The sequence below is a fragment of the Stegostoma tigrinum genome, chromosome 2, assembly GCF_030684315.1.
Source record: "Stegostoma tigrinum isolate sSteTig4 chromosome 2, sSteTig4.hap1, whole genome shotgun sequence".
Classification (NCBI taxonomy): domain Eukaryota; kingdom Metazoa; phylum Chordata; class Chondrichthyes; order Orectolobiformes; family Stegostomatidae; genus Stegostoma; species Stegostoma tigrinum.
In genome coordinates, this window is record NC_081355.1 from 1,768,453 (window position 1) to 1,795,771 (window position 27,319).

The following is a 27,319-nucleotide window of genomic DNA, read 5'->3' on the forward strand; positions in this document are numbered from 1 at the left end:
AGCACAGGGAGAGCAAATTGTTCAACAATAATTGCAAATGTTTCCAGTTGTACAATCAGACTCAATCTCGGAAACCAGGCTAGGGTAGAAAGGGACCAATTTTATGGCTGCGTACATCCACCAGGATTGGAAACAGAATGTCTGTCAGGAAACCTTGTGACAAAGGAAGCTTCTAGAACACATCATCATAATACTGGGATGGTGCTTCAGAGATTGCAATGTTCTGCAGTGTGTCTTAAGTGGCCTCTTTCAGTTGCTCCTAATTACATCCAATAATGGCATACAGCACACCTGGGAACAAACCGGTTGCTAAATTTTTCTCCCTGAAAACAAACTGATTTCTGGCAGCAGTATTTGTTAGTCATATGAGAGTCAATATGGCTTTTGTGCCAAGAATTGAGGGTAGTGAATAGCTTAACCTGGAAAACTTACATTCCCAAAAAATCACCATGAATTGCGTGCCTCTCGCATCACTTGTCAGCAACAGAATGTTCTCTCTGGGTAATTAATCACTAACTGATGTGCTGTGATGTCAAATATGGTGAGTCAGAGGATAGAAGAAGAGATGGAGTCGACAAAGGGAAATGGTTTGAATAAGTGGGTGGACAGAAACTTGAAAGTGGATTATCATTTGAACAATGATGAACTTATCTACTTTGGCAGAGTCATGGAGTCATAGAGGCATACAGAACAAAAAAAGGCCCTTTACCCCATCACATCTGTTACAGCCAAAAACACCTAACTCTTACAATCCACTTTCCAACATTTGGCCCATAATCTTGTATGTCTTGGCAAAACAAGTGTGCATCTGAATACTTATAGAGTCATAGAATGATACAGCATGGAAACAGACCCTTCAGTCAAACTTGTCCAAGTTTCCCCAAACTGAACATGTCCCACTTGCCTGCATTTGCCCACTTGCCTTTAAAACTTTCCCATTCACGTACTTGTCCAAATGCCTTTTAAACATTGCAACTGTACATGCAACTTTCCCTTCCTCTGGTAGTTCATTTCATATACGAGCCATCCTCTGTGTCAAAAACAGTTGCCCCTCAGTTCCCTTTCAAATCCTTCTCCTCTCACCTGAAAAAATATGCCCCCCAGCTTTGAACTCCGACACCCTAGAGAAAGACCTTTGCTATTCACCTTATCTACGGTCCTGATGATTTTATAAACCTCGATAAGGTCACCCCTTAACTTTGTACGCTCCACTGCAAAAAAAGTCCTACATTATCCAGCTCTCCTTATAACTCAAAACCTCCAGCACAGGCAACATCCTGATAAATCTTTCCTGAACCCTCTCCAATCTCCATTTCGATGAAAGGATGTGTCCTCACATCTCCTCAAATGAAAAAAACAGATTCCCCACAGTGTGGAAACAGGCCATTCAGCCCAACAAGTCCACACCAACCCTTTGAAGAGCATCCCACCTAAACCCATCCCATACAAAACTATATTTCCAATGGTTAACACACCTAGCCTACACATCTCTGAACACAATGGGCAACTTGGCATGGCTAATGCATCTAACCTGTACATCTTTGGACTGTGTAAGGAAATTGGAGCACCCTACAGAAACCCAAGCAGACACAGGTAGAACATGCAAACTCCACACAACAGTTGCCCAAGGACGGAATTGAACCTGGGTCTCTGGAGCTGTGAGATAGCAATGTTAACCACTGGGCTACCATGCTGCTCTGAACCTCCTGTCCCTTGCTTTAATTCCAAGCCTCCTGATCATTGATCCTGCCATCAAGGGAAAAATTTTCTTCCTGTCTACCCCATCTATGCCCCTCATAAATCTCCACATCTTAATTGTGCCCCTCCTTATGCTCCTCTGCCCTTCTACATCACTAAGGCCAACAACCCTGCCAACAGTCCCCTCAATCACGACTCCACCTCTGATCACCAAGCCACCATCACCCCAATCATCAACAACCTCATCACCTTGGGAGATCTCCCGTCCACAGTCTCCAATTTAACAGTTCCCCAACCCCGCACCACCTGTTTCCATCTCCTACCTAAGATCCGTAAACCCATCTGCCCTGGTTGAGGTATTGTCTCTGCCAGCTCCCGCCCCAGCAAGCTCATCTCCTCCTACTCGACTCCATTCTTCCCCTTTGGGCCAAGAACTCCCCAGCTACATTCAGGACAGAACCCACACCCTCCATCTTTTCCAAAATTTCCAATTCCCCGGCCCCCAACACCTCATCTTAACCATGGATATTCAGTCCCTGCACACCTGCCTCTCCCTCAGGGATGGTCTACAAGCCTTACATTTCTTCCTCTCCTATAGGCCAACCCAGTCTTCCTCCACCAACACTCTCATTTACTTGTCAGAACTGGTCTTCACCCTCAACAATTTTTCCTTTGATTCCTCCCACATCCGACAAACCAAATAGGTGGACAAGGGCGCCCGCATGGGGGGCTTGAGCTGTGCCTGCCTCATGGAACAGCCCCTCTTCAACAACTACCCCGGCACCATCCCCCACCTCTTTCTTCACTAGATTGGTGACTGTATTGGTACTGCGTTGTACTCCCACAATGTGCCCAAATAGTTCATCAACTTCACTAATATCTTCAACCATGCCCTCAAATTCGCCTGGACCATTTCTGACAACCCCTCCCCTCTTGGACCTCTCCATCGCCACTTCTGAAAACCCTCATTTACTCAGACCCACAGACTCCCACAACTACCTTGACTACGCCTCCTCTCACCCACTCTCCTGAAAAAATGCTATCCCATACTCTCAATTCCTCTGACTCTGCCGCATCTGCTCCCAGCATGAGGCATTCTACTCTAAGACTTCTGAGATACTGTCCTACTTTAGGAACCATAGTTTCCCCTCCTCTGTTATTAAGGATGCCATCAACCGCATCACCCCCATTTCCCATGCTTCTGCCCTCAAACCCTCTCTCCCCAACAACAAGGATAGACACCACTTAGTCCTCACATACTGCCCCACCAAGCTCCAAATCCAACGCATCATCCCCCAACATTTCTGCTACCAACAATCACACCCCACACCAAAGAGATATTTCTCTCCCGACCCCATCCACTTTTCGCAGAGACCGTTCACTCCGTGATTCTCTTGTCAGCTCCATATTCCTCACCAACGCCACTACTACACCCAATACCTTTTCCTGTCACTGTATGAGGTCCCACACCTACACCTACACCTCCGTCCAAGGCCCCAAATATTTCTTCCAAATCCAGATGTTCACCTGCACTTCATCCAACCTCAACCACTATATCTGTTGCTCCTGATGTGGTCTCCTCTATACTGGGGAGGCGAAATACATACTCAGTAACCAGCTTGTGGAGCATTTGTGCTCTGCAGTCCGACCTTCCAGTTGACATCTATTTTAACTCCCCGTCCCACTGCCCAGGCAACACGTCCATCCGTGGCCTCCTTCATTGTCAGACTGAGGCCAAACATAAACTAGAGGCACAAAACCTGATATTTCTTTAGCCAAAGATTGATAGAATCTTGATTGAGAAGGATGCAAAGGGTCTACAAATAGAAGAGAAAGTGGAGTTGAGCCACAATCAGATCAGCCATGATTTTATCACATCGTGGAGAAGGATCAATGGCCTATTGCTGCTCCTATTTCATTTGATAATGAAATTGTGACCAAGTAGATAGTTTTTAATGACCACCTCCATGAGAGAGAAAGAGAGAGAGAGAGCAAGAGACAGCATTTCAAGAATGAACTTCCAGAATTTAAGGTTGGATAATGAAAAGCACATCTTTATACTGAACATCGAGAGGATGCAGTAGATCATCATAGTCTCAGTTTGCACTGCCACAAGCACTTCTGAGCAAATACTGAGAAAAGTGAGCAAAGAATGGTGATAACAAAGTGTGGAGCTGGATGAACACAGCAGGCCAAGCAGCATCTCAGGAGCACAAAAGCTGACGTTTCGGGCCTAGACCCTTCTTCAGAAAAGGGGGAGAGGGAGAGGGTTCTGAAATAAATAGGGAGAGAGGGGGAGGCGGATCGAAGATGGATACAGAAGATAGGTGGAGAGGAGACAGACAAGTTAAAGAGGTGGGGATGGAGCCAGTAGAGGTGAGTGTAGGTTGGGAGGTAGGGAGGGGATAGGTCACTCCAGGGAGGACGGACAGGTCAAGGGGGCGGGATGAGGTTAGTAGGTAGGAAATGCGGATGGGGCTTAAGGTGGGAGGAGGGGATAGGTGAGAGGAAAAACAGGTTAGGGAGGCTGGGACGAGCTGGGCTGGTTTTGGGATTAGGTGGGGGGAGGGGAGATTTTGAAGCTTGTGACGTCCACATTGATACAATTGGGCTGCAGGGGTCCCAAGCAGAATATGAGTTGCTGTTCCTGCAACGTTCGGGTGGTATCATTGTGGCACTGCTGGGGTTCCAGGATGGACATGTTGTCCAAGGAATGGGAGGGGGAGCTGAAATGGTTTGCGACTGGGAGGTGCAGTTGTTTATTGCGAACCAAGCGTAGGTGTTCTGCAAAGCGGTCCCCAAGCCTCCGCTTGGTTTCCCCAATGTAGAGGAGGCCACACCGGGTACAGCGGATGCAGTATATCAAATTAGCAGATGTGCAAGTGAGCATCTGCTTGATGTGGAAAGTCTTCTTGGGGCCTGGGATGGGGGTGAGGGAGGAGGTGTGGGGGCAAGAGTAGCGCTTCTTGCGGTTGTAGGGGAAGGTGCCAGGTGTGGTGGGCAAGTGTAGCACTTCCTGCGGTTGCATGGATGATCACTGTGCAAAGAATGGTAGTGTTTTTATATATTTCTGGTATAATTACTGGTGTATTTCTGGTTTAGTTCCAGCGTAATTGCAAAGTAACCTGTTTTATTACAGGTGATTTATTCACTTTAATGTCTACAAAACGATGTGTCTGATATTTCATGCAGATGCAATTCACAATCGTATATATTTCTCAGAACAGACATATTGGTACATGATGTTTAATCTGGACACAGAAGATTAAATGGAATGGATGCGGAGGGCAGGGGAACAGTTCTGAGGGAAGGTCACTCGACCCAAAACATTAACTTCGTTTTTTTCCTCACGGATGCTGCCAGATCTGCTGAGGTTTTCCAGCAACTTTGGTTCCTGATTTACAGTATCCATAATTTTTTTGGTTTTTATTTAGTATTCAACTTATTTTATCGTCCTTATTTTGAAAAGTCCCTTTCTACTTCCAAAACTATAAATAATCAAGGCAGCAAAATTACTGAGGACAAGAATCTCTTGAATTATGAGTGTTTTTGGAAAAGTTGCATAATTGCTGAGTTTAATTGCGCCCGTTCTCAGATACTGTCAGAAGTCACAGGACAAAGATGCTGCTTGGTCTGCTGTGTTCATCCAGCTTCACACTTTGTTATCTTGGATTCTCCAGCATCTGCAGTTCCCACCATCTCTGCTCACCAAGTTATAGTCCAACAGGTTTATTTGAAATCACAAGCTTTTTGAACTGAGCCCATTTGTCAGGTACAGTGAGACAGAAGAGCACACAGACACAGAGTTATAAGCAGGGAGATTGAGATCTGAGAGATTAAAAGATCATACAACTGGTGTTAGTGGAGTGTCAGATGATAAGTTTCTGCAGGTGATCAAGAGTGTCAGATTGAGTAAAGGGTCAACAGCTGAATAACAAGCAAAAGGGATGACCTATAATCCAATTAAATGAGGCAGAGAGATAATTACAGAATACTAAAAACAAGGTGGTGCAGGAGACAAAGTGGAATAGCACAAGATCATAACAATTTATCAGGGTGATACCCTCAGGATGCTGCATATCTCTAATTTCCACCCTGAACATATTAAGAAAGCCATCCCTTAAGGATGAGCTCTGTGTGTATACAGGGCCTGCTTAGATGAGAAGGAATGTGACAGGCACATCAAAATTCTGAAAGACTCCTAAGTGAGAATAGGATACTAGACTTAACTCATTGATCGCCAGTTCCGACGTTCCACAGTTTAAAGATGCAACGACTTCCTCAGAATACAGACACAGGACATGACCAGTTGAGTACACTTCATCATCCAGTACCTCCCCAGAGTGGAAAAATTACGCAATGTTCTTCGCAGCCTTTAACATATTATTGATGATGATGAGCACCTCACCACAATCTTCCATACACTTCTGCTTCTCAGCTTCAAACAACAACCAAACCTTAAACAGACCATCACTCACAGCAAACTACCCAGTCTTCATGACGACATTGACCACAACATGATACAACCCTACCACAGTAACCTCTGCAGGGCATGTCAGGTCATCAACATGGACAGTACCATCACTGGTGGAACACCATCCACCACATACACGGCAGATACTCATGTAAATCAGCCAATGTTGTCTATCTCATATGTTGCCCCGAGGCATAGTATATTGGAAAAACCATACAGATGCTACAACAACGGATGAATGGACATTGCATAATAATCACCAGACAGGAATGTTACTGCCCAGTGGGGATACAAGGGCATTCAGCCTTCAATCTTCGGGTAAGCATCCTCCAAGGCAAACTTCGAGATACACAACAACGCAGAATTGCCGAGCGCAGACTGAACGCCAAGTTCCGTACCCATGAAGACAGCCTCAACCGTGATCTTGGGTTCATATTGCACTGCGTGTGACCCTACCATAGTGTTCTGTATCTGTAAACCCTTCCTTACTGTCCTGTTTTGACAGCACCACCCTTGCTAAACTGTTAGCATCTCTCTACCTTAATTAGTTTCTACAGGTTTGAATTATTTATGCCTTTCGTTAGACTCTCAGCCTGTGACTTTTATACCTAATGTGATGATTTTTATTTTTTTTTGTAGTTATCTCTCTGCCTTGTTTAATCAGATTATGGGTTATCCCTTTGCTTGTTATTCAGCTTTTGACACTTTACTCACACCATCTGTAACTCTTGATCACCTGCAGAGGCTTATTATTTGACATTCTGCTCACACCAGTTGAATGACCCTTTGATCTCTCCGCCCTTGATCTCCCTGCCTATTAACTCTGTGGCTGTGTGCTCTTCTCTCTCACTTCACCTGATGAAGGGACTGTGCTCTGAAAGCTCATGATTTGAAGTAAACCTGTTGGACTACAACCTGGTGTCACATGATCTTCAGAGGGTTGGGGCAGACCAGATGGGCAAAATGGCCTCTTTCTGCACTGTCGGGATTCTAATGGAGTGGGGAGAAAGTGGGAACAGGATATTAAGTTGGACAATCAGCCATGATCATGCTGAATGTGAGAGCAGGCTTAGGGGGTCTACTGCTGTTCCTACTTCAAAGTCAATTAGTTAGGTTCAATCAGTCAACAGCCATCTTTGTCGTCAATCTTCGCAATCAGCTGAGGAGCTAAATGAGAAGTGAGTCACAAGTCAATTCTGTCTATGGCCTGTGCAAAATCCTTTGTGGTGGATTCTAGACCTGAAGGAGAGTGAAGGCAACCACATTCAAGAAACTATTCTGTTTGGGAAGTTGGAGATCCCTTTCAAAATTCGCTTTCCTGCGTGATGAGTATGCAACTTAAACCTTCAAATTTATACCTCTTCAATATAAATGAACTATTAATTAACCATCCAAAGGTGGATCTCTGCCAATGTAAAACTCCACCATCACTGCATTAGAGTATCCAAAACCAACTCTGCAAGACATTCAAGAATCAAAGAGGTGTACTAAAGCACTGGATCAGCCAACGTTCTTTCTGGGGCATGTAGTGATGCAGTGGTGATGGTCCTGGGCAATAATCCAACACCCCAGGCTAATTCTCTGAGGTCAGAGGTTCAGGTCCTACCATGGCAGATCGTAAAATTGAAATTCAGTGTAAGCATTTGGAATTAGGAGAATTAAATCTGATGTTAGTGATGGAATCCTTGGAGTAAAAATTCATTCAGTTCACTGCATCTTTTAACAATGTGGTTGACAGCTAATTGTCATCTGGGAAACAAATGCTGGCCTCACCAGTGACACTTATATCCCATGAATGAATAATAATTTATAAAATTATTCATAGAGTGCCTCCTGCTGACTCGGCTGGAAGTTGGGGTAGCTTGATTATTTGTGTGCAGGGCTCAATTATTCCGCTGGAATTTTGTTTGATTGCTCTCAGACATGCTCATGAAAGAACACCATGAAATCATTAATGCCATTAATTTGTCCCCAGGATGTGGGTAATGCTGCACTTATTATCTACCCCTAACTCTCCTGAAACTATGTCAAGAGACATACTCCTTGAAATACAATGCGGGTAAACCCAGAATGATGTGGAGTGGGGAATTCTTAAGTTTTGATCATGTGATGACGAAGGAATGATGATTGCAGCTCAAGCATTGATAGGGTGTGCCTTGAAAGGGATAGGAACTTACAACTTCTTGGAGAGTACAGCACTTTTACAATTTCTGCTTTTCTCCTCCTTATGGCAGAGCTGGAAGATCCAGGAAAAGCTAATGAAGTAACCTTCACTTATAGAATGGCTTAACAGTGATAGTGGCAGACTCACAGATGAATATTATGCTGCTGTCATCTGTTAATCAGGGACCTTTTGAAGACCTGGCAAGTCAAGGATTTAATGATATTGTGATTTAATTTTGTTGCATTTGAAAAGGAGCTACAAATTAACTTTCATTTGAGTGATTAATCATTTCTGGGATCTCTTCTTCATTATCTCCACATCAAACATGCAACGTGCTGCTGCTATTGCAGTCCCTGTGTTTTATAAAAAACACATTGGAAACACAGAAATATTTCCACTTAACTTGTGTTTTCAAACGATTCTCCCCCATGATGAGGAGTAAGAGATTGTCCCGTACCAGACTGCGGAAGTGTTGCACCATGAGATAAGTTGTCATGTTTGTGTTTACAGTACATAGACTATGTCATCCCACGCCAATGAACTTGTCTGACATATCAGCACCTCCTGCTACCTTTTGTCATCTCACAGAACCAGAATCAATCTCCATTTCTTTCATCTTCATTTGCTTATGTCCAACTAACTTATTACATGAAAACTGTATGAACACACACTACATTACATTTGTTCAAAAAGCTTGGAAATGAACAAATCACTAGAGGAAGATGTGAATGGTGAATTCAGTTAATACAGGATTGAAGCTACTAATGTGTGGACTATGGTGTGAGACACAGTAACTAGATAAATGTTAGGAGGGAGACGTTAACAAGACCAGATCTTGAACAATGTCAATGATTTCCTCATCAATTTCTCTGACAGCAGTGATAAAGTAGGTCCCTTTTGGTCTCCAATCTCATTCAGGTTCAAACAATTACTTTTTGTTAAAATGTCAACTGACTAAAAAGGCTGCGCAATAAGTTGTGGCTCAGCTTTGCTAACTGGGAACAAACAGGGCAGGATTGGTTCACCCTGGGCCTCTCCAGTTCCCGTGTAGGGAACAGGATTGAAACTGACCTTGAAGTTGGCCATTGACTCATGACCATCCAATCTCTCCTTCTGCCCTGCAGCATGGTCACAAATGTGCTGCTGCAAAATGCTGATTGCTGAATCTGAAGATCCAGAGCTTCAACCTACTCCAGTCATTTATATAACTCTTCACAACACTTTGAGGATTGTTGCTCGATTGTTGATGGCATCTCTGTTCAGGTGAAATATTGAGCCAATACTCCTTCTTTGCAACTCACTGTTTCCAGATGGATGTTAAAAATCACGTGGAAAATGCATGGAAACTCTCCCGTGTTGTCTGATGGTGGTTCCCAACACACAGTGAAATTAGAATCCTAAAAACCTGGAATGGAAAGCTAGCCTTAGGGTGATCATGTAACCATTGCTAATTGCCATACAAATCTAAGCAGCATTCGAGGAGCAAGAAAGTTTGACGTTTCTGGTCAAGACCTTCCTTCAGAAATGGGAGAGGGATGAACTGAGGTTTTTTTTGGAGGGAGGAGGGTAACTTCTTTAAGGTAGGCATTCTCAGAAGAGGCTTCGCAGTGCGGTTAAAATTGTTACAGAGACAGTAGGAACTGTCTATGCTGGAGAATCTGAGATAACACAGTGTGAAGCTGGATGAACACAGCAGGCCAAGCAGCATCAGAGAAGCAAGGAAAGTTTGACGTTTTGGGTCGAGACCCTTCTTCAGAAATGGCAAACTTTCCTGTTCCTCTGTTGCTGCTTGGCCTGCTGTGTTCATCCAGCTTCACACCGTGTTATACAGATTCTCCAGCATCGGCAGTTCCTATTATCTTTGCCATAAAAATCCATCTGGTTTAGTAATGTCCCTTCAGGAAAGTAATCTGCCACCCTTACCTGGTTTGGCCAACATGTGACTCCAGGCCCACAGCAATGTGGTTAACTCGTACTGCCCTCTGGGCTATTAGGGATGGGCAATAAATGCTGTCTAGCCAGCAGCACCCACATTCAACATCTAGATAATTATTAAAACATGACATATATTCCTCGTTTCTCAGCATCAGCCATGTAATTTGTAGGAAGGACTCAAATAATAAGGCTCTTACAGATATTCCTCATTCAATTTTCATCCCCAAAGTATTCTGAAAAAATGGCATTCTAAATCAAAATTCATCAATAAGCAGTCACACACCTGATTTTAATTTACTTGTAATTTTTACATTAAAAACTTGTTGGCTCATTGAATCAAACTGTCCCAAAGAAGTAAGAGGGAAAAGGAGATTGAACGGAATGGGGAATGGGAGGGTCTGTGAGTGAGAGGGTCAGTGACTGATAGGTTGGTGAGTGAGCCAGTCATTGAAGGAAAGGGTCAGTGAGTAAGAAGCTCAGTTAGTGACAAGGTCAGGGAGTGGGAGAGTCAGTGAGCAGGATAGTACTGAGTGAGGAGCTGGGGGAATGGGAGGATCAGTGGGTGAGAGGGTCAGCGAGTAGGAGAATCAGTACAACTTCTATACTGGCATCTACCGAGCAATGTGGAAGGTTGCCAAGGTATGTCCCTGTCCACAAAACACCAAACAAATCCAACCCAGTCAATTACTGCCCTTGTCTATTGATGTGAAGGTGGGAAAGCAAAGCAGGTCAGACTGCACCCGAGGAGCGAGGAGCAGGAAAGTCAATGTTTCGGGCCAAAACCCTTTGTCAGGCGTGGCAAAGGGAGGGGATAGGTCAGTCCAGGGAAGACGGACAGGTCAAGGAGGCATTGACCTTCCTTCTCCTTGGATACTGTCTGGCCTGCTGTGCTTTACCAACTTCACATCTATATGCTGTGGCTTCCAACGTCTGCAGTCCTCATCGTCTCCAATTACTGCCCTTACTCTCAGGCATCAACAATGTAATGGAAGGTATCATCAAGAATACAATTAAGCAGCACCTGCTCAGCTGTGACCTGCTCGCTGATATTGAGTTTGATTTCTGCCAGGGCCACTCACCTCTTGGCTTTAATAGTTTTGGTCCAAACATAGATTAAAAGAGCTATATTCCACATTCAAGATGAGTGTAAATGCCTTTGACATCAAGGACAGAGCTTTAGTGAAACCGGAATCAATGGAAATCAGGGGGAAAATCTCCATTGATTGGAATTATAGTTGGTACATAGGAGGATGGTTCTCATTGTTGGATGTCAATCATCTCAATCCCAAGATAGAATTGCAGAAATTCCTCAGAGTAGTGCCCTGGCCCAATCGCCTTCAGCTGCTCCATCAATGATCTTCTGTCTATAGTAAGGTCAGAGGTGGCGATCTTCACTGATCATGAGACAATGTTCGGCACTGTTGATACCTCTTTAAACATGGAAGCAGTCTATGCTTATTTGAAGTATGACCTGGACAACATCCAGGCTTCTCAAAGTACTCCAATATACATGACTTCCCTTTCACAAAATTCTGAAATGTTTTGTGACATGATAACTCTATCTGATTACTTTGAACATTTTATAATGTCTTATTATACCTCCTTTAATTATAATTTATGACATAGTTCTCAGCTTTTTGTCTCCCTTTGCTTTTGAATACAGGAATTACATTTATTATTTTCTAAAATAAGAGAATATTCCCTGAATTAAGGAAGCTTTAGAAAATTAAAACCAACCTATCAACTACTCCACTAGCCACTTCTTTTACTAGCTAGGATGAAGTATTGGAAAGATCAAAGACATTAGTTTTAGTGCCAAGGGAAAATCCCATTCCCTAGAGATTGACTCCTACCATTCTTTGGTAGCTCTCTGAGTTGGGCAGGGCTTTTAGTAAACCTACTATCCTGAGCACTTAAAATGCTGGGGCAGTGTAGGCTATGGAACAAGTGCAGGTAAATGGGATTAGAGTAGTTGCTATTTGTTGGTTGGTATAGACATGGTGGGCTGAATGGCCTGTTTCTATACTGTATACCTCAACGGCTTTATATTTAATGTGAAGTTTGAAATGGGTGTCGCTGCCTAAGCTAGCATTCGTTTTAAAAATGTCTAGAAATATCGATAATGAGGGAAAAATTAGAAAGTTAGCTTGAAGTATAAAAACAAATGGTAAGATGTTCTATACATATTTTTTTGAAAAAAAGAAGAGTTAAAAAGGGATTAAATCATATCCTAAAAGAAGCTGTAAAACTTGAAATGACAGAGAGAGGGAAGAAGCAATGGACACTATAATGACCAGGTAAAATTATAATGACTAGGGAAATGGCACTGAACAAGTCATTGGAGCTTTGGGCTGTGCAGTTTTTCGATCCTGTTGGACTTCATCACAGTGCTTGAAATTGCTAGTGAAGTAGTCAATGAGTTGATTTGAATTTTCTGAAGTTCCCTTGTTTCACAGAAATCATGGGATTCCCACAGTGCAGAAAGTGGCCATTTGGTCCACTAGGTCTGCACAGACCCTCCAAACGGTATCCCCTCCAAACCCAGTCCCCACCTCATATTTCCCATGCCTAACCCACCAAGCCTGCAAATCCCTGGGCACCATGGGCAATTTCCCACGATCAATTCACTTAACCTGCATGTCTTGGACTATGGGAGGAAACGGGGGCATGGAGAGGAAACCCATTCAGACACAAGGAGAAATTGCAAACTCCACACAGACAGTTGCCCATAGCTGGGGTTCAATCCAGTTCCCTAGTGCTGTGAGGCAGAAGTGCTAACCACTGAGCCACCATGCCACCGGAAGGTGGAAGCATTTTGGAAAATAACAAATGCAATTCCTGTATTCCAAACTAAAAGGAAGCTCAAAGCTAGAAACTGTACACCAGTTTGCTTAACATCTGCCGTGAGGAAAATATTAGGCGCTTTTATGAAAGGTGGTATAAAAAGGCGTTTTAAAATATTGAAGGTAATGGGGCAGAATCATCGTGCTGATCTGGCACTGGCCTCTGAAGAAGGAAGGTATCTGAGGCATACAAGAGGATGATGAGGTCGAGCTTGGTCTAATCAACATACAGTCACTCTCCCACAACACAACACACACACACACACACACACTGTGAAGTGATTTTGGATACCTCACAGGAATGTCTTTGACCAATTATAACTGTGAAAGGAAGTCGAAGATTTCCTTGGACCAACTTGTTATTTTTGAATTTAAACATTTTTCTCTTTTTTTTAAATCATTCACACCCTGCCCCATCCTCCAGGAACACACACGGAATACTTCTTGAAGTTTCTTATAAGTGGTTAGTTAAAAATATAGATACTTTCAGCATAATTTGCATAAATTATTTTCTTTTGATGGAATTAGCAATTTTATTTAATTTAGCTGAGTTATATGATTCGTTTTATTGCCTGGTGCTCTAATTAAATGAGAATGCTATTCAGTTAGCACAACAAATGCTGTGATTAATGCTTCGAGGATATAATTAATCAAAATTAAGTGACCCAAATGTCTAGCAGAGTCTCATATTCCAAGATCCTCATTTAAATATTAAAGCAGTAATGTATCAATTCTTAAAGCAAGCTTCTTTAAATCTGTTTACAAATGCAGCACACAGGATATGTACAACACTCAAACCCAAGCTAATTAAATACATTAATAGGTACTATTGAGCAGCCCATGTTATCCAATTTGTAAAGATACACGACAGCATGGGAGCTTCTTGTGGGAGGATGGTGGGGTAATTCAATCCTACTGTGTCCTTTTCATTGGCAAACAAGTTATAAGAAAAGCACCAATTTCATAAGCCTAAACTTCACATTCAGATATTTAACCAGTGCCATTTTGGGGATGTAATTACTACAAATAGGCTTTAAGCCCCTTGCTGACATCTGATTCATGAATGCCTGTACTATAATGGGTGTGTTAATATTAGTTTTAAAGATCTGCCATGTAAATGTTTGCTCGTACTTATGAACAGCTATTCATATTACACTATACTGTCCATCTTTTAACATTACTCCTTTATCTTCCTAATTTATACTATGAAGAACTGTAATATAGAACTTTTAGCTTTTCTCTTTATGTCTCCTTTTGTACCTCATCTATTTTAGTACCTAAGATTTGCACCTGGGTACTTTGTACCTAAGATGTGGTGACAATGTTTACTTTTTACTGTACTCCTGTACTTGTACTTGAATCCACGAGACAACAAACCTATTTCTAATACTGAGTATCATTTCTGACTTACATACAAATGGACTTACAAACACACGAATGGATCGCATTCGTAACCTGGGGATTCCCTGTATTAATGTGAAATCAATAATCCCTTCAATGATGGTGCTGTGAAATCTGGCTGCACTTGAAGATTACTGCCCTGAGATAGTGACCTCTAATTTTTAAACAGTCTCTGCTAATTCTGGAGAGGATCTGCTCGTCTGTTCATATTTTTTCGACATTCACATTGGCAAGACAGATCGGAATCTCATGTATTTCAATCAAATTGCACCCAATTATCAAAAATCCATGGAAATGAGACCAGTGTGTCCTGACTTTCTTCTTACGATAACTCACTCACTATAGATATCAATCTAGTAAACCTATTCTGAACTACCTCCAATACACTTACATCCTTCCTTAAGGAGGCCAAAACTGCACACAAAATCCTTTTCTTCTGATACACTCTCGGTGTCAATTATTTCCCTACCGCTTTATACCCCATGTTCACCTCATTCCTTCAGAGTAGATTCTGCAATGTCCTTTTACTGGAAAAAGGCAGAAGTCACACAAAGACAGGTTCATCTGACAAAGGAGAGGTGTTGTAGAAAGATAATAAAGTGTGAAGCTAGATGAACACAGCTGGCCAAGCAGCATCTCAGGAGCACAAAAGCTGACGTTTCGGGCCTAGACCCTTCATCAGAGAGGGGGATGGGGTGAGGGTTCTGGAATAAATAGGGAGAGAGGGGGAGGCGGACCGAAGATGGAGAGAAAAGAAGATAGGTGGAGAGTAGAGTGTAGGTGGGGAGTTAGGGAGGGGATAGGTCAGTCCAGGGAAGACAGACTGGTCAAGGAGGTGGGATGAGGTTGGTAGGTAGGAAATGGAGGTGCGGCCTGGGGTGGGAGGAAGGGATGCGTGAGAGGAAGAACAGGTTAGGGAGGCAGAGACAGGTTGGACCGGTTTTGGGATGCAGTGGGTGGAGGGGAAGAGCTGGGCTGGTTGTGTGGTACAGTGGGGGGAGGGGACAAACTGGGCTGGTTTTGGAATGCAGTGGGGGAAGGGGAGATTTTGAAGCTGGTGTAGTCCACATTGATACAATTGGGCTGCGGGGTTCCCAAGCGGAATATGAGTTGCTGTTCCTGCAACCTTTGGGTGGCATCATTGTGGCACTGCAGGAGGCCCATGATGGACATGTCATCTAGAGAATGGGAGGGGGAGTGGAAATGGTTTGCGACTGGGAGGTGCAGTTGTTTATTGCGAACCGAGCAGAGGTGTTCTGAAAAGCGGTCCCCAAGACTCCGCTTGGTTTCCCCAATGTAGAGGAAGCCACACCGGGTACAATGGATGCAGTATACCACATTGGCAGATGTGCAGGTGAACCTCTGCTTAATATGGAAAGTCATCTTGCGGCCTGGGATAGGGGTGAGGGAGGAGGTGTGGGGGTAAGTGTAGCATTTCCTGCAGTTGCAGGGGAAGGTGCCAGGTGTGGTGGGGTTGGAGGGCAGTGTGGAGCGAACAAGGGAGTCACGGAGAGAGTGGTCTCTCCGGAAAGCAGACAAGGGTGGGGATGGAAAAATGTCTTGGGTGGTGGGGTCGGATTGTAGATGGCGGAAGTGTCGGAGGATGATGCGTTGTATCTGGAGGTTGGTGGGGTGGTGTGTGAGAACGAGGGGGATCCTCTTTGGGCGGTTGTGGCGGGGGCGGGGTGTGAGGGATGTGTTGCGGGAAATACGGGAGATGCGGTCAAGGGCGTTCTCGACCACTGTGGGGCGCAGGTTGCGGTCCTTGAAAAACGTGGACATCTGGGATGTGCGGGAGTGGAATGCCTCATCTTGGGAGCAGATGCGGCGGAGGCGGAGGAATTGGGAATAGTGGATGGAATTTTGGCAGGAGGGTGGGTGGGAGGAGGTGTATTCTAGGTAGCTGTGGGAGTCGGTGGGCTTGTTTGGACATCAGTTACAAGCTGGTTGCCCGAGATGGAGTGTTGTAGAAACTTGTGTTTTCAAATAAATTTGTTGAACTATAACCTGGAGTAGTGGGATTTCTGACTTTGTTGGCCCCAGTGCAACACTAGCACCTCCACATCACGGCTTTTATTGGAAATGTTGAAAAGATACAGTTGCTGCTTTCTTATAATGTTAGTCGTAATCCACACAGGATGCAAATGCTGGAGTTGCGATCACGTTATTTGGTGTTAATATCATTTAAAATGATATTACAAAGTAACGACTCTGTTCAACTTATTTATAAACATACAGATGAAAGCATCAACCGACAATTGGCAACACTCTTACCTGTTGCTGATGTCACAGTTCATCATGTACAATCTCCCAGTAGTCAATATGTCCTTACAGCATTCAAAGTTAACTACAATTTTTAAAATAATTCCTGATTGCACTAGTTAAGGAAGCATTTTATGTTTACAAACATAGATATAAGTTTGTGGAGTACTGTAAGCAAAAAAATTCTATTACAAAAACTGAAATGAATTTAAGTGCAATTTACGTCCCATTGTCCAAAAGGAAATATTTGCTGGTGTTTTCTTATCCAACATTAATAAGAAAGCAAGCAGTCATTGTAAAATGTGTTGCTTTATTTGAAGGCTGTGTGCACAAAGTGTGATATGCATTTACTGTAAAGGCCACACTTTCCATGTAGTATGTTATCAGATTGTTTATCCATTTGTGTCTGATTGTATACGGTACTTACTAACTTTCCTGGCTACAACAGAGATGTTGTACTGAGAAATATCCTCTCTGTCCAGGACATCATTGGTCGCAATTGTTCCATCAATCTCATCAATTGTGAAATATTTCTCCTGGTCAGTACTCTCATCAATTGAGTACCTAAATTACCAAAAAGATAAGAGTAAGTACATAATCATTTTTCTGCACATGACGACATTGACTAAAATTTAGGTAACATTTAATGATGATCTTGTTCCAATTATTATGCTTATATAAGGTTTAGGAAAGAAGGAATGGAAAAGGTTCTAGAGGGATACAGGTTATCCAGGAAGGAGTAAAGAAAGGGCTTAGGAGAACTATAAGGGGGCATGAGAAAACCTTGGCAGAAAGGACCAAGGAAAATGCCAAGGCTTTTTACACGTACGTGAGGAATAACTGAATGACCAGAGAAAGCAAAGGCCAATCAACGATTGTAAAGGGACCTTAAAGAGATAGAAGAGGTCCTGAATGAATACTTTTCTTTGGTGTCCACAACTGAGAGGGACCAACTTGTCGGGGATGACAGTGTGAAACAGGCTGGTAGGCTAGAGGAGGTCGATGTTAGTAGGGAAGTTATACTGGGAATTTTGAGGAAGTCGAAGATAGATAAGACCCCTGGGCCTGATGGGATTTATCCAAGGATTCTGTAGAAAGTGAGGGAAGAGATCGCAGGGCCTTTGGCGATGATCTATTTGTCCTCAATGTCCACAGGTATAGTGCCGAAAGATTGGAAAGAGGCAAATGTCATTCCTTTGTTCAAAAAAGGGAATAGAGATAACCCCAGAAATTACAGGCCAGTTAGTCTTACATCAGTGGTGGGCAAATTATTGGAAAGGGCTCTGAGAGATAGGATTTATGATCACTTGGAAAGGCACAGTTTGATTTGTGATAGTCAGCATGGATTTGTGAGGGGTAGATCATGCCTCACAAACCTTACTGAATTCTTTGAAGAGGTGACCAAACACGTGGATGAAGGTAGAGCACTGGATGTGGTATACATGGATTTAAGTAAAGTGTTTTATAAGGTTCCCCATGCACAAGGTAAGGAAGCAGACTGGATTCAGAATTGGCTGACTCTTAGAAGGCAAAGGGTGGTAGTGGACGGAAAATATTCAACATGGTGCTCAGTTACAGGTAGTGTACCACAAGGATCTGTTCTGGGTCCCCCTGTATTTGTGACTTTTGTAATTGATTTGGATGAAGGAGTGGAAGAGTGGATTAGTGAGTTGGCAGACAATACAAAGGTGGGTTGAGTTGTGGATTGTGCGGAGGACTGTTCTAGGTTACAAAGGGACATTGATAGGATGCAGAGCTGGGCCGAGAAGTGACAGATGGAGTTTAACCTGAAAAGTGTGAGGTGATTCATTTTGGAAGGACAAACTTGAAAGCAGAATACAGGGTTAATGGAAAGATTCTTGGCAGTGTGGAGGAGCAGAGGGTTTTTGGCATTCATGTTCACAGTTCCCTGAAAGCTGCCACCCAGGTGGAGAGAGTTGTTAAGAAGGCATATGGTATGTTGGCTTTCAATAGCAAAGGGATTGAGTTCAAGAGCCGTGAAGTTATGCTCCAGCTATACAAAAGCCTGGTTCAGCCACATCTGGAGTATTGTGTCCAATTCTGGTCGCCTCATTACAGGAAAGATATGGAAGCGTTGGAAAAGGTGCAGAGGAGATTTACCAGGATGTTGCTTAGAATAGAGGGAAGGTTTTATGAGGAAAGGTTGAGGGAGGCTAGGGCTCTTCTTTTTGAATGATAAAGGATGAGAGGCGGCTTGATAGATGTATACAAAATGATCAGAGGCATAGATAGAGTGGAAAGCCAGAGACTTTTCCCGAGGTAGCTATTATGAGGGGGCATAGTTTTAAAGTGAGTGGAGGTAGATATAGGGGTTACGTCAGAGGCAGGTTCTTTACTCAGAGAGTGATTGGGCGTGCATTGCCGGAGAGGGTAGTGGAGTCGGCCTCATTAGGGGCATTTAAGCTGCTAATAAGATGCATACGGATGACAGAATAAGGTAGGCATGGAGGTTAGACCAACCTTAGGACTAGGGTAAAATTTCAGTACAACATTGCGGGCTGAAGGGCCTGTACTGTGCTGTACTGTTCTATTTTCTATGTTCTATTCAAATAGATGGACAAGGGAAAATATTTCAATTTGGCTGTAAAGGTGGAGTCATCATAGTTCTACCAGTCCTTGGGGCTGCTCTTTCATTAGACAGAACTTCTATGGAATCCCTACAATAGGGACACAGGCTATTCAGCCCAACCAGCCCACGCTGACCAACCAAAGAGCTTCCCACCCAGAATCATCCATATCACCTTTCTCTGTAACCCTACATTTTTCCATGGCTAGCACACCTAGCCCGCACAGGATGAAGCAATTTAACATGGCTATTTCACCAAACTTGCACATCTTTGGACTGTGGGAGGTAACCCCAGGAGAATGTAAAAACTCCACACAGACAACCACCCAAAGGTGGAATAGAACCCAAGTCCCGAGCACTGTGAGGCAGCAGTGTCAACTACTGAGGCACCATGCTGTACAAGTGAATAGAGGTGGTTTAATCGGAAGGTACACACCTCAGGTGAGGGAGAAGAGGAGAGACCTTCATAATAACCTCAGCCAGTGCCGCAATTGAACCCGTGCTATTGGCATTAACTCGACTGCAAACCATCTATCCAACCAAGTGAGCTAACCAAACTACTCAGCTGGGTGAGCAGATTCAAGACTGTGCTGGATAGACTTATGGACCAGAAATAAACCATGGGTTTTTGTAGATAGTGTGGGGAGGTCAAGTTGAAATGGGAGATATATTAGTCATGATCATCTGGAGTAGCAGAACATATTTGAGGGGCCCAATGGCCTACTCCAATTCGTCGTATTCCTCTTATCCATTAGATTTTTTTTTAAAAATCACAGAATGTTTTGTTGTCATTTTAGTTCAGAAGCAGAATGTTTTGTTGTCACTTTAGTTCTGTGCACAACTGGCAAAATTTAAGACGAGAAAATAACTCAAAACATCCATCAACCTAATGGCTTCAACACTTGTCAGAAAATTATCATTCCAAAGTGAACAGCTTTAATTTGATGCACTGAATGACAGCAGTAGAAATGCCTGCCGTACTAATTTGCAAAGTGCAAATACATTGCCAATCACATCAGCTCCAAACTCAAAGACCAACAAAAATTGAGTAAACTCCAAGTGACTGAAAACAACTGAGTAAGAACCTTTTAAAACAAAACTCATGACAATATAAGATAATAAAATGTGAGGCTGGATGAACACAGCAGGCCAAGCAGCATCTCAGGAGCACAATACAATATAAGAATGTCTCTCATTATAAGCATATGACTTTGAAAATGAATTAAAACATCTGAAATACTGGGAATGAAAGCCTGAAGGAGGAAATTGAAATTTTGAAAGTACAATATTGGTTGTTCCTATCTGAAGGGACTGGATTTGGCTTCACAAAAAATTTAATTTTTGAACATTAAAGTGATTAGCCATGGTTATTTTCAAAAACTTCCAAGACTAAATGAATTCTGAAACAAAATGTGACAGTGAGACAGAGTTAATAAAACCAGTGAACAAATAGGTAGGTATCAAAAGACATTTAGTGCTTAGAGGAGTTCATCTGCTGGGTTTGTAAGCTTTAGTTTCTTTAAAAGAAGTATGGGCAATGATATGATCAAGTCAAACCAAAGAAAGAACAGACTTTTCAGGAATTGTTATGAAGCGTAATCCCTCAGAGTAATTCCTCGCTGCTTCTGAACTAATGTCCAAAGTAGTTCCAAAAGTAAAAAAAAGTGCCTTTGGTAGTTAATCCTTTCTAACTGGAATCTAATTTCTGTCATTATATTAGAACTTAATGGGAGCAAAATACTTCCCATGCTAAATCAGTTAAAAAAATCTCTGAAATGTTTCAGCCACTGTGTGCACTTATCAGTTACACTCGAAGTTTTATCGACAAATACAAAAAACATTGTTATTGCACTCTGTTACCCCATGTGTTTTATTTGTTTCCCTCGAGTTAGTTACGTCCAAAGTCTTCTTCACAACTTTGGCATTTCTGTGATAGTGATGAAGGACTTGTGTGTTACCTGGAACTTCATTGCATTAGGGTTTCTGTTCAATATTTCATAGAATACCTGCAGTGTGGAAACAGGCCATTCAGTCCACACCAACCCTCTGAAAAAGCATCCCACGCAGACCCACCCCCCGTAACCCTACATTTCTCATGGTCCGTCTTTGGACTGTGGGAGGAAACCCACACAGACACAGGGAGAATATGCTGACTCCACACAGGCAGCCACCCAAGAGTGGAATCGAACCTGGGTCCCCGGCACTGTGAGGTAGCAGTGCTAATCACTCCGCTACCATAGCTGTGGTATTGCTGGATTAACTTCTCCTTCCTATACCTCTGGTTGCTGTAGTATAAGATATGCAAGGGTCATTTTTTGCATCTTTTCTGATCTACTTTTATCTGTGTTGACCCTTAGAGGTTTCCTTCCTATGAAACACGAGGATGTCTGTGACTGACACTGATCCTGACTTTTGATTCACAGTCATCACTTATTCAGCCCCAGCTTATTTCTTTGAAAGTGAAATTTACAGAAATGATTAACTATTACAGAAGTTGCACTGTTTGATATGTCCATCTAAATCCTGTGTCTGATGGTGAATGCTGAAGTTTAAGCTGTTTACCTCCAAGCAAACATTGGGTTTCAAGAGCATGGATTACTGGATGTGCAATGCAGAGGGAATGGAATAATTCACAAGCTGTAGTCATTCCAGGGTTATTAAATAAAGTGGTCAGGAACCTGGGATTAATACTGATTCCTCAGACTTATCAACATCCTACAAATGCTCATGACTCTTCCCTATGGTTGTGTTAATTAGAAATGAACAGATGGATAATTCTGTTGACTTTTTATTTCCCTGCAGAATAGGACAGCACTGGCAGTCTTCAAAAATGCAGGGGCCTTCTGAGCGTCCAGCTTGCAGTTATTCACTTTTGGATGTAGCAAGGATAAAAAGGCCAACAGAACAACCGAGGTCAAAAGGTAACAATAATTAGTAAGATTATGGAAACTAGATTGGGAACAGGAAAAGTAACTGATGAGAAAAGCACATCTGTGAATTTTATTAAAGAAATTGAAGCAGATATTCAGAGGTTATTGAAGGAAGTAATTTTAAAGGAGGTTCTATTCAGGGGAAAAGGGTAACATTTCAAGGTGATATTCTTTAATATAGCTTCACATGATTGAATGCTTTATGATTGAAAAAGCTAAAATAATAAAAATTAACAAGACAAGACAATAAATGATAAATGGTAGGATCATGGGAAGTACTGAGGATCAGAGGGACTTGATATGCTCACACACTGGTCTCCTATGTTAGGAAGGTATTTGGATACCTTGCCTGTATTAGACGAGGTGTAGAGTTTAAAATCGGTGAGGTCATGCTGGAACTGTATAAAACATTGATTAGACCTCAGCTCGAGGATTGTTTCCAGTTCTGGAAACCACATTATAGGAGGCATACGATTCCACTGGAGAGGGATCAGCAGAGACTTACCAAGATATTGCCTGGGCTGAACCATTTCAATTATGAAGAGACATTGGACAGTCTGCAGTTGTTTTCCATGCAGCAAATGAGATTGAGATGGAACATAATTGAGATGTAAAAAATTGAGAGTCAAAGACATGGAGTGGACAGGAAGAAACATTTCCCCTTGATTGTGGGATCAATGAGCAGGAGGCAGAGATTTAAGGCAAGGGCCAGGAGGTTGAGAGGGATGTGAGGTAGAATTTAATCACCAGAGGGTGGTGGGACTCTGCAGCTCACTGCCAGTGAGGGTAGTAAATGCAGAAACCCTGATCACATTGAAGAAGTATTTAGAAATGCACTATGATGCCAAGGCATACAAGGTCAAGTGCTGGGAAATAGGGTTAGGTAACAAAGTGTGGAGCTGGATGAACACAGCAGGCCAAGCAGCATCTCAGGAGCACAAAAGCTGACGTTTTGGGCCTAGACCCTTCATCAGAGAGGGGGATGGGGTGAGGGTTCTGGAATAAATAGGGAGAGAGGGGGAGGCGGACCGAAGATGGAGAGAAAAGAAGATAGGTGGAGAGGAGAGTATAGGTGGAGAGGTAGGGAGGGGATAGGTCAGTCCAGGGAAGACGGACAGGTCAAGGAGGCGGGATGAGGTTAGTAGGTAGATGGGGGTGCGGCTTGGGGTGGGAGGAAGGGATGGGTGAGAGGAAGAACAGGTTAGGGAGGCAGAGACAGGTTGGACTGGTTTTGGGATGCAGTGGGTGGAGGGGAAGAGCTGGGCTGGTTGTGTGGTGCAGTGGGGGGAGGGGACGAACTGGGCTGGTTTAGGGATGCGGTGGGGGAAGGGGAGATTTTGAAACTGGTGAAGTCCACATTGACACCATTAGGCTGCAGGGTTCCCAGGCGGAATATGAGTTGCTGTTCCTGCAACCTTCGGGTGGCATCATTGTGGCACTGCAGGAGGCCCATGATGGACATGTCATCTAAAGAATGGGAGGGGGAGTGGAAATGGTTTGCGACTGGGAGGTGTAGTTGTTTATTGCGAACCGAGCGGAGGTGTTCTGCAAAGCGGTCCCCAAGCCTCCGCTTGGTTTCCCCAATGTAGAGGAAGCCACACCGGGTACAGTGGATGCAGTACACCACGTTGGCAGATCAATAGGGTTAGGTGGTTGTTTTTATGATCAGTGGGGACACAATGAGCTGAAGGACACTTTACTGTCCTGTAGACCTCTATAGTTCAATAACTCGATGAAAGTTTTGCGCTCATGGGACCGTATTGTCTCTGAAGCAATACTTAGCATTAGATTGTTGCTCCATTCAAATCTTACCCTGCCTCAAACCTGGTTTACATTTCTCACTGGGTTTTCAAACTCAGCTTTCCCAGAAAGGTGAAGAGCAAAATCACTTGGAACATTCTGCAACAGCACTGGAGCACTGGGAAAAGACATAACATGCTATATTTTATGGCATTAGTCTCTGTATGACAAATGTAATGGTCCTCAATGAATGTTTATGAATGGGTGACAGAGGGAACTGGTAGAATGGTTGGTTGGCCAGGGTCAGGAATAAGTGGGGAAGTACGTAAGGTGCATGAGGCAATTAGGCATATAGGTATTGTGGGTGTGGTGATAGTTGGATGGGAAACAGATGCATAAGGTGGCAGGAGGCTAAGGTCAGAGGAGGTCATTGAGTAGTCAGTCAGTACTATCCCGTGGTCCTCGGTCAGTCAGGGTTCAGGCGAGTAGGCAAATGGTTCAGTGGGGCGGGGGGGGGGGTCACGCTTTGAATATTGCTTACTGCTCTGGTCACCACACAACATGTGGATGCTTTGGAGAGGGTACAGGAGGGTACAGGACTGTCCGTCGCCTGAACCCTGAACCCTGGCCAACCAACCATTCTACCGGTTCCCTCTGTCACCCATTCATAAACATTCATTGAGGTCATTTGTCATACAGAGACTAATACCATAAAATATAGCATGTTATGTCTTTTTCCCAGTGCTCCAGTGCTGTTGCAGAGTGTTCCAAGTGATTTTGCTCTTCACCTTTCTGGGAAAGCTGAGTTTGAAAACCCAGTGAGAAATGTAAACCAGGTTTGAGGCAGGGTAAGATTTGAATGGAGCAATAATCTAATGCTAAGTATTGCTTCAGAGACAATACGGTCCCATTAGCGCAAAACTTTCATCGAGTTATTGATGGGGGGGCGGCGGTGCAGTTTGGGGATTTCCAGCTCCTTTGTGGGTTAGTTCAGGGATCAGCAACAGAGATGGGCAATGAGGTCAGATCAGCACCTACTCAAGGGGTTTGGGGTAAAGCTGCTACAATGCCAGTTGTCAGGTGAGGTAGTCAGGGAGACGTAATTGAAGCAAGGAGGGTCAGATAATGAGTTGGGGCTTCAGGAAAATTTATTGGCAGGTCAGATGTGTGGTTACCCAGGCATTAGATGAGATTCTCTCTGTCTTACTTTTCCTGAGTAAACACCGCAGAACTGTCCATAATCTCAAGCTCTCACCTAGAATATACACGTAGGAGGATCAGAGGAATTGCCTACTGGAAATTTAAACTTCCCAAGGACGTCAACTCATGTGGAATTCTGCCAGGTCCCGAGACGGAACCAAGTGATTCAGAGATAGCAGGTACTGCCGATGCTGGAGAATCTGAGATAACAAGATGTGGAGCTGGATGAACACAGCAAGCCAAGCAGCATCACAGGAGCAGGAAAGCTGATTTTTCGGGCCTAGATCTTTCATCAGAGAGGCTCTTTCGCACTTTGTTATCTTGAAAAATTTAGTGATGAGTCAACATAGTGTGGAGCTGGAGGAGCACAGCAGGTCAGGCAGCATCAGAGGAGCAGAAAAAAATTATGTTTCAGGTGGGGACCGTTCATCAGAATGGGGGATGGGGCAGGAAGCTCAGAAATAAATAGGGGGAAGAGGGGTGGGGCTGAGGGAAGGTAGGCAGGGTGGTGATAGGCGGATGCAGGTAGGGGCAAATGAGGATTGGTCAGTGGGATGGGAGACGGGAACGGCAGGAAAGAAGATGGACAGGTTGGATCAGGTCAAGGAGGCGGGGATGAGAGGGAAGGTTGGATATGGGATGAAGCTGGTGGTTGAGAGATTTTAAAACTTGTGAATTCTATGTTGAGGTCATCGGACTGTTGGCTCCCAAGGCGGGACCTGAGGTGTTGCTTCTCCAGTTTGAGGGTGGTGTCATTGTGACACTGGAACAATCCCAGACTAGACCTGACACCCAGGGAGTGGGAGGGGGAGTTGAAATGGTTGGCAAGTGGAAGGTGTTGTTAATTATAGCGTACGGAACGCAGATGCTTCACAAAACGGTCCTCAAGTTTGCGCTTGGTCTCACTGATGTAGAGGAGGCCACGTCAGGACCAAAGGGTACAGTGGACCAGGTTGGAGGATGAACAGGTGAATCCCTGTTCGATTTGGCAAATATGTTGGGGGTCTTGGCCAGAGATGAAAGGGGCAGTGTAGGGGCAGGTGTAGCACTTCCTGCAGTTGCAGGGAAAGGTGCCGGGGGGTGGTGGGGTTAGTGGAGAGTGTGGAGTGGATAAGGGAGTTGTGGAATGAGCAGTCCCTATGAAAGACAGATATGGGTGTGGAGGGAAATGCATCTTTGGTTGTGGGATCGGATTGTAGGTGGTGGAAGTGAAAGATGATGCATTGGATGTGGAGGTCAGTGGGGTGATATATGAGGACAGGGGGATTCTGTCCTTAATTTTGTTGGCAATGTGAGAGCAGAAGCGTGGGAAAAACGAGAGATGTAGTTGAGGGCATTATGGATCACTGAAAGGGGGAAGTTGCAGTTCATGAATTAGAAGGACATCTGGGACGTTTGGGAGTGGAATGCTCCATCTTGAGTGCAGATGTGGTGGAGGCAGAGGAATTGGGAGTAGGGGATCGCTTTCTTTCAGGAGGTTGGGTGAGAGGAATTGTGGTCTCGGTAGCTGTGGGAGTTGGTGGGCTTGAAATACATGTCAACTTCAGTCACCAGAGATGGAGACAGAGAGGTCCAGGAAGGAGAGAGAGGTATCAGAGATAGTCCAGGTGAATTTGAGGTTGGGGTGAAAGGTGTTTGTAAAGTTGATGAACTGTTCAAGCTCCTTGTAGGAACATGAGGCAGCACTGATACTGTCATCAACGTAGCGGAGGAAGAGATGAGAGACAGTGCCAGAATAACAGGGGAAGAGGGACTGTTCTAATTATCCCACAAAGAGGCAGGCATAGCTCGGACCCATACAGGTGTCTGTGGCCACCCTTGGTTTGTAGAAAAAGGGAGGAGTTAAATGAAAAGTTGTTGAGTATAATGACAAGTTCTGTTAAGTGGATGAGGTGTCGGTGAAGAGAGATTGGTTTGGCCTGCGGGAAAGGAAGTAGTGGAATGCGTTCAGGCCATCCATATGTGGGATACAAATGTACAGGGACTGGATCTCCATTGTGAAGGCGAGGTATTGAGGGCTGGGGAAGTGAAAGTCAAGATAAGTGGAGATAGGTTCGGTGGGGGATGAGCAGGCAGAAACAATGG

The 27,319-nt window shown here is 43.8% G+C and overlaps 1 protein-coding gene across 4 annotated transcripts in view; it reads right to left on the reverse strand.

Annotated features, from left to right (window-relative positions):
- The window catches only part of LOC125447799 (cadherin-12-like), a 646,081-nt gene that overhangs the window by 90,156 nt on the left and 528,606 nt on the right, over window positions 1–27,319 (reverse strand). For all 4 annotated transcript variants that reach the window (XM_059641207.1, XM_059641199.1, XM_059641205.1 and 1 more), the window contains exon 8: window positions 17,205–17,341. In XM_059641207.1, coding sequence (XP_059497190.1) covers window positions 17,205–17,341 — 137 coding nt within the window. The remainder of the gene's footprint in view (window positions 1–17,204; window positions 17,342–27,319) is intronic.